This window comes from Leuciscus leuciscus, assembly GCF_965113295.1.
Source record: "Leuciscus leuciscus genome assembly, chromosome: 13".
Taxonomy (NCBI): domain Eukaryota; kingdom Metazoa; phylum Chordata; class Actinopteri; order Cypriniformes; family Leuciscidae; genus Leuciscus; species Leuciscus leuciscus.
In genome coordinates this window covers 3,747,547-3,770,259 of record NC_138737.1, presented here as the reverse complement: position 1 = coordinate 3,770,259, position 22,713 = coordinate 3,747,547, and the positions used below count along the sequence as shown (strand labels likewise).

Below are 22,713 nucleotides of genomic sequence, written 5' to 3'. Positions count from 1 at the left end.
AGAATCATGATGTAGTTTCTCACCAGAATTCATGCTGTGAAACACGATTCATTTAAAAACAAAAGTTACAGTTTTGTTGGTTGATGGCTTCAACAAAAGCATATACCATTGTTATATGCATGACAACCTTGTAGCTCACAGCAGGTCTGTCTTGAAAGGTTTCATATTAATTCAAAATCAATTCCCATATGGAGAATATTAAAGGGATAGTTTACCCAAAATTTAAATTCTGTCATTAATTACTCACCCTCATGTCATTCAAAACCCATAAGACTTTTGTTCATCTTTCTGACTGCAATGTAACGACCACTTTCAAGGACCAAAAAGGTAGTAAAGACATTGTTAAAATTGTCCATGACCATGTGACTACAGTGGTTCAACCCTTATGTTATGAAGCGATGAGAATACTTTTTGTGAACAGCATCAGAGACTGACACAGAAGAGTAGAAATTGTTGAATAAAGTCATTATTTTTGTTTTGTTTTCACACACAAAGTATTCTCGTCGCTTCATAATACGGGTCTTACGGGTTTGACATGAGGGTGAGTAATGATGACAACATTTTTATTTTGGGGTGAACTATCCCTTTAATGGGACTTTTACTTCTGGAACCCGGTTGTTTCATTCTATCACGGTTCCTCATACTTAAGAACATGGACCAGGATGCAACTCAGAATACCCTAGCAACGCCCTGGCAACAGTTTAGCTAAAGGAATCATGGCACTTTTGCATGGCCAAACTCAACTTATAAACGGTTGCATCATTACATGTTCATTTGTAGGTTCTCTTACATTGTCTTTGACTATTTAATTTAATTTAGTTAGTACTGTGTGTCATAATCATTATTTGTATAAAATTTCACTCTGAATAAATCATGTCTTTTTTCCCTATTTTCATCAATAGTATGTTTTATAAACGTATAATGTCTTCACTATAATTGACTCCTGATTAACTAGTTTTATTTAGTTACAAACCAGATTACTGGCAAAAGAATAGCTTGGAAGAAGATTATGTTCGTTACTGCTACTGCAATCTATAAATGGAAGTATTGTGAGGCGGCTCAGGGTAATACTGCAGAGATCATGCCTTGTTCATGCATGGGAAAGTCACAAGACCAGGTTTGAGGGGTTTTCCTCACAGATCTACCTGGGTGGTGGTGGTGATTTTATTGCACCTTTGCTCTGGAGAGAAATCAAAGCTGAAGCTGTTGCAGAACCAAGTCAAAAAGCCACTTGAGCTGTGTTTGGCAGCAGGGCTCCACGGGTGTTTAATAGACAGACAATGTCATCAAGTTATATTTCCTGACTGATTTTGCACCTGTTTCATGCCAAGAGACATGCAATCCCAGATGTTGCGCTTCACTGCCACTGGCTGGTCTGCACATGTCAGCATCATCATCACTGTTCGGTCTGGTTTTTGTTAGCATGCATGTGATTCTGCTGTGGTATTTGAGTATCTCAACAGCAGGTACAGATCCGGATCAACCTTCCCTGAGGGCTGCTAATGTGAGAAAGGTGGTACAAATGAGAATAAGATCTAATGAGGCCCTATTAACTGTTTAAGTGATTACCGAGACAGGAAGTTGGTGCTTATCCAGGTACGAAATGTTTCACTGTCTAAAGCTTCGATTAAATCGGCAATCTCAATGTAGCTTGATATTGTCGCCTGAAGGAAGTAACAGTATTCAAGGGAAACTCAACCACAAAAAGTTTTTTAATTAATTTTACAGTGATAAAAAAAAAAAAAAAAAAAGTTGTGTTCTGAAGACAATGTGTGTGGTGTTTACCATCAGTGTTGTTATTGTTAATTAAAACTTAAACCATTACAAATAATTTTCTTTCATTAAAATAAAGCTAAAATAAAATATTAGATGAAAAACTTAAAATTAGATATGTTGCAGAATTGTTGGCAACTACATGTAATTTTAAAAAGCTGAAGTACCTAAATTAATAAAAAGCTGACAAAAAATGTTTAAAAAAACAGAAAGTGACAAAGGCACAAAACTAAATGACTAAAAATAAAAATAAAAACTGAAAATATATATTTTTTAAAAAATTACTAAATGCTAGAATTGTACTATAATGCTATAATGTAATAGTAGTATGTTTTATTGTCCTATACAGTAAGTTTTGATGTATTATTCTTTTTTTTTCATGTGTCTCATTTACTTATATTACATTATATTAGCACCATTATATTGTCCATATTGCTCTCTAGATATAGCTGAAGCCAGTATCAGTCAAGCTCTACTTTTTTTCATCTATTATTGATTTTATGAAATGAAATGTGTGGCTGTTGAATGCAATGGCACACATTCTATTTGTTAGCATGATATTTCCACCGTTAGCATCCAGCCACCCCTAGAAATGCCACCGTAATGCCACAGGAAGATTGTTGGCTTACTGTCCTTCCTCTGACCAGGGTCATCCTGCTTGACCTGTGCTGTGGCCCTATGGCAGCCTGGATCATCCAGGATTATCTGCAGAATAATACAGCTGCTAATCAGGCTGTCTCTGCGACTAGCTGTCCACGCTGTGCACTCTGTTAAAGAGCAGATGTACAGTGCTTTACCTTTCATCTGCCTGTAGTCCAGACACACACACACACGAGCTGCTCTCACATGCTCCTCAGTGTTTGCGTGATGCTTTAAAAAAAAATGCAGTTACAAGTTCGACAAGTGGACTGCTTTTGCTAGTCAAATGCATATTGCTCATATTTTTTTTTTACAAAATTGTGAAATGTAATATATATAATTTATATATATATATATATATATATAAATTTTTTTCTTTTTTCTTCCATTTATTTTAAATTAGATTTTATTTTTGTATGTTTGCATCCTATATGCTATTGAAACTGACCATGCAGAAGCTTTCAGGAAAAGTTTTTAATATGCAGTTATGAGTTTGAAAAGTTCACTACTTTGTCTAGTCGAAAATGCATGTTTCTCATATTTTTTTTTATATCTTTGCAATCATTTTTGTATATATTATTGCAGTTTTTATTTATTTTAAATTGGATTCTTTTTTTGTATTTTAAGTTTATTTTAATTTTAGATACATTTTAGTACTTTTATGTGTTTTTTTTCCATTTATATTATCTTTATGTATTTATTTTAACAACACTTGCATTGAGTTGTTTGATAACTTTTAAAGTGGAAAAACTTTTATCAAACTTTGTGCAATCGAGATATGCTTTAGGATTCAGTGGCTAATATAATCATATTTCTTTATTATTTTTCATGTGCTCTATTAAAAGCTTCAGTAGTTGTGGCATGTGTTTTTAATGCATTTGTGTGATGTACGGTAAACACTGAACAGGTGTTATCCTCACATTTGACTTTGAATCCCTGATCAAGTTGGATCAAACTTCTGTTTCTGATCACAGTTCACCTTTTAATACTCTGAATCGTGTAGGTCATCACTTCTGAAATATACACCCAACACTAACACCTCTGCCAGCGTAGCTAAGAGTGACGCACCGCCTATGGTGAGGATAACTCAAACAGCTAATGCGATCAGCAGACAGCTTTAGCCGTTACTCTTAAGTGAATTGAAGACATGACAGACTTGATCTGGTGAAAGCTGAACAAAACATTTACCAGCATGTAAAATGAAACATCAGTGATATATTTGCTTTAGCAGAATGATTGTTTTCATAGTCAGACTCATTTGATGTCGACTGAGGCTGTGAACTACCAAAGCAGATCAGCCTGAAACTCCAGAGGTGTGCCAGCTAGATTGAGATTGTCTGTTATCTGCTAAAGCTGATGGTAACAGGTCTTAAAGGGGTGGTATAATTCGCGTTTCGAAAGATGTAAAATAAGTATTTGATGTCCCCAGAGTGTGTGTGTGAAGTTTTAGCTCAAAATACCCCACAGATATTTTTATATAGCATGTTGAAGTTGTCACTTTTTGAGGGTGAGCAAAAACGCACTTTTTTTGTATCTGTACCTTTAAATGCAAATGAGCTGCTGCTCCCGGCACAGGGGGCGGAGCTTCAATAGCTTGTGTCCTTTTACCTCACACAGACACGCACTGAAAATTTCAAAAACGTTTAGCCTTTTATGTTCAACCCGAAGTCAGAAAGATGGAGAGACTCAAAAGAAGAAGTGACAATATGTAGACAACATTTCTGAATGGTTAGTTGATGAATTTATGTAGCTTATGTGTAGTTATCTTTTAGTCACAAATTAGCATATTCTGTCTTGATAATCCATTGCTGCGTCCCAATTCGCCTACTTATACTACGCCCTAAAAGTATGTACTCTTTTTGTGAAGAAAAAGTACATACTTTTGAGTGTGTAACAAAAGAGTAGGCAAGCTTTGGGACATACTACTCATCTTAACGGACAGATCTGTCGCGTGCGTCCTGTCACCGTAAACTGCCCTGTCAATCATCTTGTCACAGTTAAAATCCTCCATTCAATCTAATTTAATTTCTTACCGTTTCAGAGAGAAATGTAGTTGCACGTTGATCTGCCAGTCGTGGGTCTTTCATGCGGAGACTCTCCTCATGTGTTTGCAATTTGAATATAATGATGCATTTAAAAGTTAATGGCTAAACGTATCTTTACAAAAGTTCACAATGCCGCTGCAGATGCAATATAATGTGGACAACATTGAATAAATACATTTTCGTCAGGTTAGATACTGATAATTAATCACTCAAACCCCTTTATCTAAACCTCTCTACATAACCGCCGGACTCGCGCGTCCTCCATGTCTGTAGTTTTTTAACACTTTTCACTCGTGTTTGTAGTTCTAACCGAATCCTCGTCCAACGTGCGATGGGTTGTGGGCAATATTAGCCGTTATAGTGCGCATCGATCTGCACTTCGGATTCTGACCGGAAATAGTAGACCATCCGGGTATCTTTGGAACACTCATTTCAACATACTACGATTTGGGACGTACTAATTCTATTTTCGAATACTATTTAGGATGGATAGTATGCGAATTGAGACGCATAAATCGCATAAATCGCGTTCCTGGGGGCGGGGTTTATGTAAATTTTAGGGTTGGTGATGTCACTAACCCGGGAGGAATGTGGTGTAGTCTCTACCAGCCGTTTGTTGTAGTCCTTAAAAAGCGATTTCTTTAAAATAAAGTGAAATGTGAAAAGTGAAATCATAATCAACCACCCCTTTAACTTGGTCAGCACGAAATAGCAAGTGGCAGTGTGATTGTTTTCGCTTCGGATAGTGTGCCGGAGACTTTTTATTAAGCAGCCTTGCCAGTCAAGGCCAAGATCAAAGATCGGAGGGTTTGCAGAGCACGTCCCATCATGCCCTAGGTCTTAAGCATCTGTTTCACTTTCAGGCACTCCTCCTCTTGAAGATGTCGTAAAGCCTCGTTTGGAGAGAAAATGAAAATGTCAGTGAGAGTAGAGTGAATCAGGAAGAGCATGTGAACATCTTTCTGTTTGTAATGGATTTCTTTATATCTCAGTAACAGTAGGCTTATAGATAACAGGTGATATTTATGGCTTTAAAGAAATATTGTATAAAGTGGTATAAATAAACTTGATGTGAGCTGATGTGAGCTGGTACAAACATGTACACATCGCTATGATCAAATGCTTTCTTAACTGTTTTCTCACCGCTGTCATTTTTGCGATGTTTATTTTGTTATTGAGAGGAAAGTGCGCAGACCATATTTACATACTTTGGGATGTTCGTTAACAGTATATAAAGGTACTTTACCCCTTACCCCTAAGCAATGAACATAAAAGCACTTTGCTGCGAGTATATCACAAAGTAAATCTTTGCTAACTCTGTTTCTCCACACTCCCTCTGTTTCAGCTTCTTCTCATTCTTAACTTTGATGCTGTACGTTCATGTAACTCCATAACCTTAGACCTATTGCTTATTTCACATATTCTCGAACAAGAATAAGTAACACAAAGGGCATTCTGGGTTGAGCGAGCGGACTGAGAGGAATCTTCAGAAATGTGTCTCCGTTTTGGAGGAAATATTACTGCTCCGCTCACATGCTCTGGTATCAAGTTGGTTTATCATTTGCATTTTTGTGATTCCTTCCAAAACTGCATTAAATAGTAAGCAACATTGATTTACATTGATAATAATAAGAAATGTTTCTTGAGCATCGAATCATCATTATTAGAATGATTTCTGAAGGATCATGTGACACTGAAGACTGGAGTAACTGAAGACTATTTTGGGTCGGTAAGATTTTTTAAATGTTTAATATTATTACAATTTAAAATAACTGTTTTCTATTTTATCATATTGTAAAATGTAATTTATTCCTGTGATCAAACCTGAATTTTCAGCATCATTACTCCAGTCTTCAGTGTCACATGATACTTCATAAATCATTCTAATATGATGATTTGCTGCTCAAGAAATATTTATTATTATTATTATTATTATCAATGTTGAAAATGGTTGTGCTACTTCATATTATTGTGAAAACAGTGATGCATTTTGTTCAGGTTTTTTGATGAATAGAGAAGTCCAAAAGAAAAGCATTTACTCTCATTTCTTTACTCTCACTTTTGATAAATATAATGCTGCCTTTCTAAATAAAAGTATTAATTTCTTTCAAAAGAAATCCTACTGTCTCAACACTGTTGAATAGTATCGTATCTCTTTGTATGCGCCACATAACAGGGCTGTAGACTTTCAGTGGGACAGTGAGTGTTTCTACAAATTCATATAAGTGGTCAACCAATATGGGATTTTAATGATTTATTCTTAAATTATGACATTTATTCCCCCCCAATCCTTAACATGTGGTTTCATCCTCACCACAGAGCACAAGTTCTTGACTTAAGTTGCAAAGTTTAAATCTTTTGGCCGCAGTAAGACACACCTGGGGTCTTGTGGTGCAGAACGTCTCTTCGCTCTCTGCCTGTCTTTCACTGCTCGCACTCCTCTCTCTGAAAGACACTTTCACAAGGAGGCCTTGTTCAACAGCTTGACGGTGAGAGACTCCATGCGGAGGGACACAATGCCCTGCCCTCATCCGGCACCTCTTAAGGCCGGTTTCAAGATCAGTTCATGTGGCCTGAACCCTGTTTGAGCCTTTTATACGGGCAAGTGAACCGCTGACTCCAGAACTGAGGCTTGTTTTACATGGGATTGTGACTTTTGGATCTCTGTACATGTTCACATGACTTCAACAAAGCTGTAACCTGCAGAAATGGAAAAAAAATTCACCTTCAAACTGGTTATGTACAGCATGACTTTACTCGTACAATATTTTCCTACACCAAATTAGTCGATCAGTGCTGTTTGCCAAGTAAAGCATCGCATTTGCTGTTGCTCATACTCGTGGTTAATGATTTGAACACGGCCGTAACTCATCCTGCACCGTTTGTGCTACTTGTTAACATGGGATAGGAGAGAATATTTTAAAAGCAACAAAATATACACTTCCCCTTATAAAAAGCATATTTTTCTAGACCCCAAAAGCATTTTCACAGTCTAAAATGTCCAAATGTAGGATATATTGAAGTGGAAACAGCATAAGTGTGGGGTTTATTTCATACCTGTGGTGGTTCTGAGACTGTTCAGCCAATAACTTTCCACTGCGTTGTAGAAATCTGTCTTGTGATTTGGGCTGGAAAAAATGGAGATGAGAGATTTGAATTCCCTCTCATGAAATTTGACGAGCTTGACGTTTGCTTGAACCAGACAGAATGTAGCCGCCAAACCTGTTAACTTTATGAAACAGATCCTTATGTGTTCCTTAAATTTTATTTGTTGAATTCTCTTAAATAAATGTGTGCAGCAACACAAAACCAACCAAAACACGTTTGCATGCTTTTTGCCATTGCGCATGCCTTCCTAAAATAGCCTCCCCCTCCATCTTTAGCTTTAATTAACTTAAAGTAATAAGCCGGTATTAGTGGCTTTGAATGGTCGACGTGGGAGACGGGTTGGGGAGATTTTGCTGCTCTCGGGTGCTCAATCATACGAGTGGATGTTTGCCAGCGCTGTATTAAACCAACCTCTGCTTTCATTTCCAGGCACTTTGCAAGGAAACTCCTCCACAATACTGAAGAGAAATATTGAATGGAGTGGAGAGTTGATTATTGTAAGCCACGGGTGTTTGCTTTCTGGATCACTGGCGGGTGATGTTCGAGACAACAAAGAGATTTCATGATGGTCGTCTGTACTTTCAGATGAAACGTTTTGAATCTCTGCAATTAAAAGGGTTTTTACAAAAAAAATTGAAAACAAACATTAGTGTTGCTCATGCAGCTCTTAGTATTGCATTATGCCATGTAACTCTTCATGCACTCACATATACATAAAAGAAAAAACAGGTCGACTAAATATGAAAACCAAGCTCTTAATTGACAAAAAAGCACCATAATTATAGTCCACAACTCTTCTTGTGTGAGGAATACACCCAAATTTATGACGCATGACATAAATGCTTATACAATGTTCAGGATAATGCAGAAAGAGCTATTCTGTACTGTCATGTCAATGTGTCATGCAAAGAAAAGGGATTCATTCAAACTATAGTCTCACATAGCCAGATCTATATATTCTATAAATAGACTTTATAATCAAACTATCATAACAGTGTAATTTTAATGACCTCATCTCTCAACATGAATTGCAGAGCTGGTGCAAACATATCCATATCGCTACGATTTGCTTTCTTTACTGCTGTTTTCTCACCGCTGACATTTTTGTTGTGTTTTGTTATTGAGATGAAAGCGTGCAGCACATATTTGCATATTCATCTAAACGTCGATCTCAGCAGCGTGGACGGCGTCTGGGTGTTCGCTAAAAGTATATCAGTGAACGAAAAGAACTTCTTTAACGAAAAGGCCTTGAATCACATTCAGTTTCTTGTACGAGTGCGAGTACGAGCAGTAAGTTGTTGACTGCAGTTCACTTAACGACCACCGGTGTCGCTAATAACAAGGTTTTCTGAATTCTACATATAGTCCTACATTCTACATAGCCTGTAGTTAAAATAATATGAATTATTTTGCACTCCTGGCATAAATTAAGAAATGAATGCCACTGCAAACCAGTTTAATCATAGACAGTGGTCAAATATCGAATAGTCTTAAACCTTTCTAATGATGCTCATTTTGTCCAGATCAAGTAAGAGTGTGATGTTTTAACGAGTAATGAATGTTGAACAACAATAATCTGGGGCCGTCTGTGATCTTTGGCGCGAAAGGGGTTTTAACGGATAACGTGAGATGTGTTGTAATGAATTAAATGTGTAAAGAACATAACATGCTTAACCATAAAATATTCCTCATGTCGTCTTATCACAATGGAGAGCTGACAGAGTTTTCTCAGGACTGACTTCCGTGTGTGTCTTTGTGTTTCAGGTGGGGTATGTGTGATGGTATGTGAGAGTTTACCATGGTACAGAAGAAACTCTGGCTTCTGAATGTCACCGTCGCGGCCGCCCTCTTTTTACTGTGTAAGTACATCTGCCGCCTCTACACTCAGTCCAAAATCACAGTATTTGGACACTTTATTCACTTAAATGTGTTAATGTCATTGCATTAGAACAAGCGTCTGTTTGTGCATGTCTCAAATGCTGCATCTCTTCACTAACTTAACATTCATAATGGCTTAATTTTTTTTAATCAACATGTTTTGACATTTGAAGAGTTAAAGAATGTCTTTATAATAAATTACACTTGTTTTAATATTTTATGGAATCCAGTGACTTTTTTCAATGTATATCACAACTGTTCAAATACTTTTTAGGTCCTAAAAAGTTACATTATATTTACTTTAGTCAATTATTCTAGCAAGTGTTGAATTTACAGTCGCTGCTCCACTGTAAATGAACGCTGTTCTTTTGCCTCTTTCATCATTGAGTTTTTTTTCAAGCTTTCTCCATCCTCACTATCAATCACACCATCTGTTATCCGTCCATTTGTGTCTGTTTTCTCTCTCTTCGTGATCCTTCTGCTGGTGTAGACATGACCAGAATATCACAGCACACCAGAGGTTAAGTTCAGCCTGTTTACTCTCAGAACACGTTTGGCGGAGGGGTTAATTCCCGTTCGTTAACGAACAGGCGACCCTCTATGTTCCTTATGGCACAAAAACCTGTCCCAGGGCCAGCGAGAGCGCTTGTGGTGTGTTTGAGCTGGTATTTAGGAGCAAACACCCCAAACATTTGGGGGGGGAAGAGGGATCAAATCCTCTCTGTAAAAAAAATGAAATCTGCAAATCCGGATTTAGATCAATCTGGGATTTAGATTTCCCTTCTCTCGAGGCACGGGGTGTGTGAGTCTTAGGGATGGCTGGCCATGTGTGCGCCCCAGGGGCTCTCGGGACAGAGGCAGGGTTGGGGAGGTTGTGGTTCTTTCAGAGAGCGTCATCTTTGAGAGATTACTGCTAATCGCAGGCGAGACGAGATGCATGGACAAGGGAGGGTGACCGGGGTGCAAAACTGCCCAAATGCATTTGCATCGTGTGAATTTGAGGGTCTACATACTGACACCTCTCACAGTCTAGCGTGTAAATGGGGGGGGATCTCACAAAAATGTCCAGGCCACATTTCACCCATAAGGAAGTGAAATGTTTTCTTAGGACCATTTATTTATTTATTTATTTATTTATTTATTTTTGCATTGAGACAATTTCCCCTCCAAATTATCATTACCATAATAAAAAATTTTTTTTAAAAAGCTAAACTATTTATATACTATGTGTTGTATTTGTAAAGTACAGTCGTAATAATACATTATGTTGGCATTTGTTGTACTTATGTTTAATGTACAGGATGGTGTTCAGTATTGTAAGGTAATGAGAATGAGATTTTGGCGGTACATGTTCTTATCAAGAAAACATATTTAAAAATGATTTATGTAGTAATATAAATCATATATTATATTATTATTATCATAGATTTTATTTAGATGTTTTATCTACATATATTTATTATTATTATTAATAATTTTTGAAATAATTATGTAATCAACCTGGATTTATATATTATTTCTCCTGTGAGTTTCAGCCTAATGAGGCTGTCTTTGTCTGTCCCATTGGGAGAAAGTGTCACAGACGTTCTTCATATTAACATGCTGTACGTTAATTTACATGCATGTCATCTCCCCTGCACCCCCACCCCCCCTTAATCTGCATTCGCCCCGCTTTAGTGTGTGTTTTTGTGACATCACCCTCCTGCTTCTCTTTTGTGTCTTGTTTTTCTCAGTCACGCTCTCATTTTCCATCTCACATTCTCCTTTTGGCTCTTGTTCCTGTCTGCGTCCTGTCTATTGCTTTCTCCAGGACATCAGAACTGCTGGTTTTATCATTGAGTACATACTGTAAATGCAGTACTTGCCTCCAATGACAAATATTGGAGGCTTCCACCCTTGGGGTTTGATCTATGTGCTTTGAGCACAAACAGAAAACACATGGCAGGCGGCAAATGCAGTGTGTCTGTTGTTTGTTCCTTGTGGTGTGTTGTTTCTACTGACTATTTTAAGAAGAACTAAATTAATTTATCCTAAAAAGCATCGGAAGGATCACATGTTTAATTGTGTTTCTGAATTGCATTAGTCTTCAAAATAAGTTCCTTGTTTGAGCTGTATCCACTTCTCTCCCTGCTGAAAAGACCGGTATAATGGTCAACACAACCAGCTAAGCTTTGCTGACTAACATTCTCAGCACACCTATGCTCTTCACCATCTTGACCAGCCCAAAACCACTGCTGACCAGCACTGACCAGCAGAAATCCATCTGGACCAGGTCTAAAACAGTATAAACCAGTTTGGACCAGCTCAAATCTACCGCTAACCAGCATAAGGATTCTAGACCAGCGTTAACCAGAATAAATCCATGTGGACTAGCTCAAGCCCATCGTTTACCAGCATAAATCAGTATAGACCAGTGCTAAGCAGCAGAAATCCATCTGCACCAGCTCCTAACCAGAATAAAGCAGTCTGGACCAGCTCAAAACCAATGTTAAACAGTATAAATCAGTCTAGACCAGCACTGACCATCAAAAATCTAACTGGACCAGCTCTAAACCACAGCTAACTAGCATAACTCAGAATAGACCAGTGCTAAGCAGCAGAAATCCATCTGAACCATCTCCTAAGCAGAATAAATCGGTCTGGACCAGCTCAAAACCAATGCTAACCAGAATAAATCAGTCTGGACCAGCTTAAAACCAATGCTAACCAGCATAAATCAGTCTGGACCAGCTCTAAACCACAGCTAACCAGCATAAATCAGTCTAGACCAGCACTGACCAGCAAAAATCCATCTGGACCAGCTCAAAACCAATGCTAACCAGCATAAATCAGTCTAGACCAGCACTGACCAGCAAAAATCCATCTGGACCAGCCCAAAACCACTGCTGACCAGCACTAACCAGCAGAAATCCATCTGGACCAGGTCTAAAACAGTACAAACCAGTTTGGACCAGCTCAAATCTACCGCTAACCAGCATAAGGATTCTAGACCAGCGTTAACTCTCAAAAATCCATCTGGACCAGCCCAAAACCACTGCTGACCAGCTCTAGTCAGCTAAAATCTATCTGGACCAGCTCTTAACCACAGCTAACCAGCATAAATCAGTCTAGACCAGTGCTAACGTGCATACATCCATCTGGACCAGCTCTAAACCAACATCAGTCTGGAGCAGCACAAAATCCCAATTAACCAGCATAAATGAATCTAGACCTGCCTTAACCAGCCTAAATGGTTTGAAATGGCACTAAACCAGGACTATCCAGCATAAATCGGTTGGACTATCGGGGAATATTTGAGTTGTGCAGAATGAGTTGACGTGTGTATGGTTGTGTTCCACAGGTCCTTCTCTGAGCACTGGATCGGTGGTCCGGGGAAGGGTCGGGGGTTTTGCTGAGCTGGACTGCAGTCTGACTCCTCCATCAGAAGGGGCCACCACTCCAAATCTCTTTCCCTTACATGTGGTGGAGTGGGTCCGGCTGGGATACAACGTCCCCATCCTCATCAAATTCGGCGGATACACTCCACGAGTGCATCCCAACTACAAAGGTGAGTGTCACCTTACACATTAATCAGTTTTCCATTAATCCTGCAGGAGAGCGACTGGAAGTGATGCTGCCGCTAGACTTTTATGAGTTTGGATTTTATGTGCTTTGTCTCTGAAGCTCACTGTGATGTGTTTATGATTTCATTATATTAATGTCAAATACGTGCCATATTAATGGCACGATTTGGAGGGGAAAAAATCCAATTGCGTTTTTTCTAATAAAAATGTTAATTAAAGTAGTAGTAGTAAATTAAAATGAAATAAAAAAGCTTTCGGTTTGCTGTGCTTGTTTGTAGGGCTGCACAACACAAAAAGTTTGATTAAAACCAAAAATGTAATAAAGTAGTAGTAATAATATATGGGGGTCTATGGGTCTGGGGTCTGGGGTGACGGGATGTGGGGCTTCTATGATATTAGACTGCGTATAGCCTATAATAAAAGATAATGAATTTCAAACCTGAACCAAACATATTTTTATTCAAAGATCAACAGTCTGTCATTATTCTTTAGTCTGCCACAAAACAATGACTGTTGTAAGTAACAGTGCGTAAATCATACCTTTCAGTATAGCCTAACGCTAATAAGCTTAAACGAAAATAACGAGATAATTGTGTTGTGAAGTATTTTGTCCTCGCGGCCGCAGCAACTTGCGCTCTAATAATAGGCAAAGTAGGCTACAGAATATTTCGTTCTGTATTGACAGGTGCAATATTTGAAAATCGATCATATATATTTTTTTATTACATTTATCTGCATTTATGTAAAAACTTAAACTTTCAAACATCAAAATGTCATTTATTAATATGTTTTCATGTCAAAATGACATACAAACATCTTTTCCTATTCTATTTTGCCTGGAAACGCTTCCAACACGCTTGCGTGTCGCGTGAAAAATAGGCGTCGGTTCTATTTATAGCATGCACGCGTTTTCCGCGCGGCTCGAGGCGCGCCTGAGACGCGCGTGTCACGCAGGCAGTGACAGTGTGCAAGCTCTAACCTGTTAACAGGGGAGCCGAAATAAAAACGGACACGCCACGCAGCCAGTTTCGCCGGCCTCAACCTCCGCAGACAGTTTTTAATGTTTATCAGACAATAACTACTCAAGATTTTGCTTTAGTATAATTTTCGGGACAATTAGGGCCAGATTCGGGATTCGGGACAACAGTTTAGATTTCGGGACTGTCCCGAATTTTTCGGGACGTCTGGTCACCCTATTACAGTGTCATTGTTACATATTATGTTACATGTAGTTACTATAGTAATAACTATAAATTATGTATAATTACATGCAACTAACCCTAATCCTACCCTAACCCTATAGTAAGTACATGTAGTTACTTTAATATTACTCAGTACTTAAATGTCTAATTGTAACAACAACACCTTAAAATAAAGTGTAACCCAAATTTTATATTTGGGTGCATTTTAAATGTTATAATATATACCTATATATATATATATATATATATATATATATATATATATATATATATATATAAGAAGCCTAATTTTTCTGGAAACTTCTCAGATGCCAGCTGGATTTTAGAGGCTTGTCGCTGGGTTACTGAAAGCTGTTATTGCTATTGTTCAGAGAGACTATTGGGTTCTTTAGACGTATAGTTCTCTGTTTTACAAGCACTTGTTTAGACTCTGGGGGCCACATCCACACGCTTTATCCACTCAATAGCCCACGATAGTTCCTGTTGTTGTTTCTCCAAAAGGTTCTGACACAAGGCCTGCAAAAGGCTGATTTCCTGGGCAATTCACCAAGAGCTCCCTTGAAACGACTTTCAAGGCTGTTTGGGTGCTTTACTCGTTCCCGGAGAGGTGCTTGGCGGTGTAAACGCAGCCGTTTGCCCCAGTGCACGTGAAGGAGGGGTCGTGCTCTGGAATTTATTGAAGGGGGAGGGGCATTGTGTTGTTAAACGAATATCCACATATAAATGACCCACCCAAACAAGTGCCCTGTAATTATGTAGAGTGTGTGTCTGTGTTCGGGTGCAGATGCTGGAGGGAGAAGAGGGAAGGAGGGGGTGCTCAGACGTTACGGCCCGTGGGGGTTGTGGGTATTGAGCGGGACCCGGGATTAAGAACATTGGGGTTAAACTGCAGCGCGCTGGTTAGGGGCCGCGTGTCTCCTCTCGGATCCGATGGGTTTGACCCAGTAAGAGAGAAAATTGTTTTTCAGCAGGATTGATTTAAGAAGAGATGGAAGGTGTTGGGGATATTGGATTTATACAGATAGCACCACCATAGTGTTTTTTCCAAGAGGATTGACATCAGTTCTGGTTTCCACTTGAATTGGTTGGAAGCAAATGTAAATGTCCATGTTTTCCCAGTGGGATCTGCTGTGATTGTCAGGAGGAGCATGTGGTTCTCAGATGTGGCTCTCGCGTCTGTCGGCACACTAGAGGAAACTAATGCAAAATCAATTAAGATTTGTTCTGTGGTGTTTAGATAATGAGTCATGGGTTAAAGAGAGAATGGGGAAGAACTGTTTACCTCTCGATAAAACAAATATTGACAAAACATAGTCAATAATGAGGAAGGAACGTCAAAGAATCGCCTCTTCTTTCCCCGTTCTCTAAGCTGCATCTGTGTTTAATTTCATCCCAGTGTCAGAGTACGCTGGCAACAGATGAAGCATATCATGGCTTTGAATCTGATGCATCTCCACTCTCAAATTAAAAGGATGTAAGTTTCCCAAACCGCGTCACAACACGGACGGCAAGTTGAAACCTGATCTGCTCACGTCTTTAAATATACTGGATTAAAAGTATCATGGTTTTATCAGAAGTGTGTAGGTGTGCACACATCAAATGAAAGTGTAGTTTTACACCAGGTTTTACAATTCAAATTGGATCTTTCTGACTCCAAAATATAATTGGATGAGCAATGCACATCAGTTGTAGCTTGGGTAAAACCAGACCATTCTCAGTAGTAACTGAGTTATGGTCTGGCAAAGCTTCATTAATAACTCATTTCCAAAGGGGCGTCACCAACGGATGTCGCTCAAATGCCTCTGGGCACAATTGGATAGACCTAAAACCAATCAGAGCGATCGTCATCGTGTAAAGCCATATGCTGCGTCCCAATTCGCCTAAGTTACACTATGCCATAAAAGTATGTACTCTTTTTGTGAAGAAAAGGTATTTACTTTTGAACGTGTAGCAAAAAAGTAGGCAAGCTTTGGGACATACTACTTGGTCATCTTTATCGGACGGATCTGTCGCGTGCATCCTGTCACGTAAACTGCCCTGTCAATCATCTTGTCACAGTTAAAATCCTCTATTAAATCTAATTTAATTTCCTACCGTTTCGGAGAGAAATGTAGCAGCACGTTCATCTGCCAGTGGGTCTTTCATGGAGACTGTCCTCATGTGTTTGCAATTTTAATATAATAATGCATTTAAAAGTTGCTGCGCCTGGCCTGCGCAATTGGATAAACCTAAAACCAATCAGAGCGATCGTCATCATGTAAAGCCCGCCCCAACGTTTCTGATTGGTGCCACGATTTCGAGGGATTAGAAATGGGCTTGAATGAGCTCTTTGCTGGACTACTTGCAGAGCAAATCTAAATTTGCCGGAAGTTGTCTGGGTTTTCCCAGGCTACATCAGTTGAGTTTAGAGTCAACTTACCATCTTGATCAACTTATATCACATTACCACGTTTAAGGTATGCCATGTCACATTTTTTCTTAAGTGCATGAATCACTAATGCACAGCCTCTTGCACTTTTTGGCTTGAACCCTTTAGTGCATGAGTCTGGTACATCTTAGATGTTAATTATCTGTTAATTTAGACCACTTTTTAACTTTTTATTTGTACTTTAGTCATTGTTTATATTCATTGCATCTCTTGTGCACTTCCTCCAAATCCAAGTGTTTTGAGTTCATCATGCATCAGAGAAAGGGCCACATTGAAGTGTCCAATCAGTGGATAAGACATTTGCTGTATTTTAAATTAGCATGAGAGCTAATTGCATTCTTGGGCGTTTCGACCACTTTGATCAGGTCTCGGTTTGGGTCAGAGAGGCTGGGACGGCAACAGGCAACAGCTGTGGCACATCGCCCACGAAACCCTCTTGAAGGAAGGAGAACCATCCTTGTTTTATTTTAGGTCTTTCCACATCTCCGTTCACTTTAGTCAAGGCTCATGAGAAGCATCTGTCAATGTTTCCATGACAAGTTGCGTAACAAACTTGCTCGTAAAAATACCAGAATAACTCATGCAGATCAGCTTAATGGGTGTTTAAGTAGAATGGTTTTCCCATTTATAATTATTACACGGACGTGAATGGTGTTCTGTATAGTTTTTAGGTACACTTCTCTATGTGGTTACAAGGTTGGATTCTGATTGGTCCAAGTCAAAACCGCCATCAAATTTTCGGCTTGGGTCAATAAATGTAATACTGTGTCCTATCCAGATGCGTCATGTTGCAATAAACGGTAACTTTTTCCATGTTAATCAGAGTTTTTGTCCTAACCAGCCGCAACAACGATACGTGAAGTTTCTATTTTAGAAACGGTTTCTAATTCTGCAACGTTGCAGCTGAAACAACAACATACAAAGTATGACAATGATGATCTCAGGTACTGATTATGTGCTTTATTTAATGTTAAAAGAATGTATTGTGGGTTTGAATATCATTTTGTGTGACCTTTTAAAGCCATACTGAAAGCATCAATGGATAATTCACTTCGGATCTTGAAAATAAATTGGAAAAAAGGACATTCAAACTGTGAACTGACAAAGATTGTTTCAGCCACTCAGTATGTATTTTTAATAATCTTAAAATTGTGTGCTTATCCATTTTGTTGTTTATCCACGGCGCTTGCAGAGAGACTCCGCCCACGCGGTCTTCGGATTGGCTGTGATTTTTGATTGATTTTGTTGCGTCTTGTAGTTGTAATCTGGTGTGGACAAATTGCTTGTCGCTGGGTGGTTTGTTCGCCAACCTTAATGTTTGCCTAGCATGTTTATTTCCAGCTGAATATTCTGTTACTCTTGTAGATATGCTTCATTACGCACGCTTAATGTGTTGTGAATGGCGTTTCATGCCGTCTCTTTGTGAACAGCTGGATGGAGATGTGCAGAGCAGAGTTCAGCATGTGTGGTGTGGATCTTGAACGCTCGGCCTGTTCTGTCAAGAGCCGTTAGTCTAAGAAGAGCTGATCAAACGTGCCCGCATTTCCTACCTCATAATTAGGGAAAGAGCCCCCCGAGGGAGAGCAGTGTGATAAAGCTACTCCCTCTGTCTGTGGGATGCAGTGCTCCTTTATTTATATTTACTTTTATGCAATCTGGGAAAGTGCACAAAATATAAGTGCATGCGTGTCCTCACTGATCATTTTGGATTGTTCAGCTAAAATTAACTAAACTAAAAGCAACAAATCTGAATAATTGTAATGCTTACGCACATTAAAACTGGCATGTTCACAATTCATGCTTAAGCCAGAAGCATAGCCTACTCAATTGGAAGAAGACATCATTTGGAAGCGGGTTAATTTCCCAAATCTGTCATGTATACGACATGCAGTGGTCAGTCCCCTCATTCACCACGTCCCCTCCCCCAACTCATCCGCCATTCTCCGATATACTCTTTCATCGCCAGATCTATTCAAAGGCAATGTCACGTTACCTTTGCTTGACCTATGGGTTTGCCACTGGTTTTGGTTTCACATTTCTTACATTCCTCAACTGAAGTCTAGGTAACTTGTGTTTAATCAGTCAAGAAGGAAACAATGGCAAAAAAACGTAGAAGGAAGACTTTGAGTTTACCCTGAAACCTGTCTTTCTGCTCAGAGACAACAGGTGTTGTCCTCTTGTAAAAAGAGCAAAGAAACTAGAGATATCATGTTCCCAGAGTCTTAGAAGAAGAAGGACTGCCTCACACAAAGACGTGGGTTTAATCTAGGGCATCAAGGAACCAGATCAGACCAATTTTACATCGCATGTCTGTGGTATTGGGATCGTCAAACTGGGTTCCTTCTCCACAATACCTGTTTTATACCTGTTTTTAACTGCGGAAACTGCTTATGGGTGACTGGAAGTGGACGTCATGCATTAAAAGTACCAGTAGAATAAAATCACCTGACTGGAGAAGATTTTATTGGCAAAAGTCATGAATTGCTATTAATTTAATTAACTTCTAACCATTATGCTAAAGCCTTGTAGTGTAAACCATCTTTTTCTAACCATAAGTATATGCAGTATTATGTAATTTAAGCTACTTTTCAAAAGTTTCGAATCAGTACGATTTTTTTTTTTTAAACAAATGAATACTTTTATTAAGCAAGGATGCATTAAATATGTATATATATTTTTTTTTTATTAAGGCATATTCTTACAAAAGATGTCTATTTCAAATAAGTGCTGTTCTTTTTCATCAATGAATTCTTGATCAACATTGATAATAATCAGAAATGTTTCTTGAGCAGCAAATCAGCAGATTAGAATGATTTCTGAAGGATCATGTGACACTGAAGACTGGAGTAATGATGCTGAAAGTTCAGCTTTGATCACAGGAATAAATTACATTTTAAAAATGTTTTCAAAAAGACTTCTTTCAAAGCCATTAAAAAACTGCAGTGATGAAGTTAGTTTTAGTAGTTTTGAGCTAATAGGATATTGTAGTTTTGAGCTAATAGGATATTATAGGGTGGAGTTAACCTGAGTTAGACCATAGTAACATAAATGATTGGTATCATTAATTTTGGTATCAGCTGAGATATCGGCTCAGCTGAAATGTTTGCACTTTTGTTTGAACTTTTACATGGATTATAGTCGAGCCAATCATTTACTTCCACATGAACATTAAGACATTCCAAAGCTCAGGATCACTCAGTCCAGTGTTATTTGTCACTGACTGACATCTAGATCCATTTAAAGGGTTTCCCAATAATCCCTGCAGGTCATTTAGAAATAGCTGGTTGAACTTGGTGGCAGTAAAACGTTTGCTCTATTGATCCGTGCCTTCGGGGCACAAGCATTAGCCCGTGTGTCTGTACCTCGGTCTGATCTGTGGGACGAAGCCGTAAGCCTGCCAGACGGAGAGCAACAAGGACAACGTTAACTGTAATCTATCCCATGACAAAGAGCTATTCATAGAGGGTTCAAGCGATTATAGTGGTCGAAGGGGGGGTGTTTCAACGAAAGGGGGTTAAAAGCTGATAGGGCCGGGGATTCATTCACACACACCCCCCCCAGATCTGTGATTGTATTCAAATCAAAACACGTCCCATAATGCATTACGGCCCTGTCATCCTTCAACTCACACAGGGTGGAACAAAGAAAAACAAGTTCAAGGCCTTTCTCAATAGAATCCATCTTTCTCCATAGGTGCCGTGTGTTATTTTGTGACACGTTCAGGCAGTCTGTGCATGGCCGCATTCACGGATGTGACGAGATGTGCAGCTGCAACAATCACATGGCTTTCCGTTGGCCACAGACAATAGAGGGGTTTAGCACCGAGGGATGGAAAAGATCAGCCCGAACAAAACAATATGGGAAAAGATAGAGTAGGCTAAACTAAACCAAACGCTCCATGTTTGCTTTCCACAGCCGGACAGCGGAAGAGGCCACCCGCAGTGAGCGAATCACTGGCGGTGTCGCCTCAGGGAGATTTTTAATGGGGTGGCCAGATGGGACTGTGGAAATATTAGGGTGGCACCAAGGGAATCGGGGTTTGGCTGGTGGTAGATGTTATAACTACGCATTTTATTTTATTTTATTTTATTTTATTTTATTTTATTTTATTTTATTTTATTTTATTTTATTTTATTTTATTTTATTTTATTTTATTTTATTTTATTTTATTTATTTTATTTTATTTTATTTATTTTATTTATTTTATTTTTATTTAATATTATGGTATATATTATTTTATATTTTATTATATTTTATTATTATTTTTTTTATCTTATCTTATTTTTTATTTTATATTATATTTTATCTTAATTTATTATACTTTATATATATATTTTTGTAATATTCAAAATGTTATATATATATATATATATAATGTATATATATGTATATGTATGTATGTGTGTGTGTGTATATATATATATATATATATATCATTTATATTTTATTTTTATTGATTTGTTCATTTTAATTTATTTTATCTCATTTTATTATTATAATTAATATTATTGTTATTATTTTGAAGCTCTTAAATGTGTGTAATGGACTTTCACATCAAAGCTCAGGATAGTCACTAGCGAATGATTTGGGACTCTTGTGTTTTTGTGTTGCTATCAGCCAATCAGTGTTGTCATGATGTATAGTCACATGACATTTACAGCTCAGGGGATTGGCTCAAAACCTTATGTACCCAGAACTGAGCACCTGTAAGCAAAGATGGGAGCAAGCAGGTACAAACAGAACTGTTTACCATTTTATTTTTTTATTTTTTAAAGAAAAAATATACATTTTGTAAAAAATAAATGAATTACACCTTTAATTGATAGGGTTTGAGAGAATTCTAAACCAAGACGTGCTTGTTGCTCTTTGATATTTTAAAGCAAAGTGTTTGGTGTATAGACGTTGAATTATTATTCTAATTTAAACAAAAAAAATCTTGGTTGGGTTTAGGTCAGTGGGGTGGCCAATGATTTTTCCCACTGTTCGCTTTAGGTTCATACCAGAACATTCTCTCTTGTCGTTGAAAAATGACTCATCCAACAGTTTTCAAAGGAGTCGAAACATGGCCCAAAATACCCCGGAGTGAGTTTTAGTCCTGTATGTCGAGGGAGTTCAGGGCCAGGGGTTTTTGAAAAGGCAATGTCAGAATCCCAGCACCACGTGGAGAAGATCTTTTGGCAGGCGCACGAACCCCCCGCAGGGAAAGATCCTGACTGCTGCTCATATGAGTCTCGCATATTACCCTCCAATCAGCTTCACCTAGACCTTCCAAAACTCAGTGTCTCTGGCCTAAAGTGATGGAGGTAGATGTCACATGGGTAGGAAGAGGTGGGAAAACATTTAAATAAAGCAATAAGCCACTCAGGGTCATGCATTATTGTGATTTTACAGCAGAATTGCAAATGATATAGAGCTTTTGTACTTGGATTTATAGTGAATAATTGGATTTATATGGGACATATTTCAATCGTTTTGGGGTTTTTTTCATCCTTTCTTTCTAATTTGTGTGTTATTTTACTATAAGTTTTATGTGATGCAGTGTTTGTATTTTTGAACCCAAGACAAATTTCCCTTTGGGACAATAAAGTATACCTGAACCTTAACCTTAACATATAAAGGAAAGCAAAATGACTAGAGAATAGAGGAATGGCTGGAAAGTAAAATGCATGGCAGGGCAGCCTGGCATGAAATAAATGTGAGAAAAATATTTTTTTTGCAAAATTGGAGAGTTTACAAGATAATATATACTTTTGCATTTTTTTTTTTTTGTGTGTGTGTGTGTATCATAATTGATACATCAGTCTTTTATGGCTCATATAGTATGATATAGTGAGAATATGGAGCTCATGCACCTCAGTCCCAAACTGAGCAAAAATGTGCAATTTACTGCAGATGCTAATTTTTATATGGACAAAAAGACATGTGTACCACAACCTGAAGGTGTGTTTTTAGAATCATACTAAAAGGCCTTTTGCTAAAAACGTATAAACTATCAATCAGACAAAACAAGGAATGCTGTAGATCGTGTGCGACAGGAAGATGAAAGTGCGAGAAAATGCATTTTGCTTTGTTCCCGC

General features: G+C 38.2%; 1 protein-coding gene across 1 annotated transcript in view; it reads left to right on the top strand.

Moving 5' to 3' along the window:
- igsf9b (immunoglobulin superfamily, member 9b) overlaps nucleotides 1-22,713 on the top strand; it is a 45,960-nt gene that overhangs the window by 2,938 nt on the left and 20,309 nt on the right. The window contains exons 2-3 of the mRNA XM_082187816.1: nucleotides 9,330-9,424; nucleotides 12,784-12,990. Of these exons, the coding sequence (XP_082043942.1) occupies nucleotides 9,364-9,424; nucleotides 12,784-12,990 (268 nt within the window). The 5' untranslated portion in view covers nucleotides 9,330-9,363. The remainder of the gene's footprint in view (nucleotides 1-9,329; nucleotides 9,425-12,783; nucleotides 12,991-22,713) is intronic.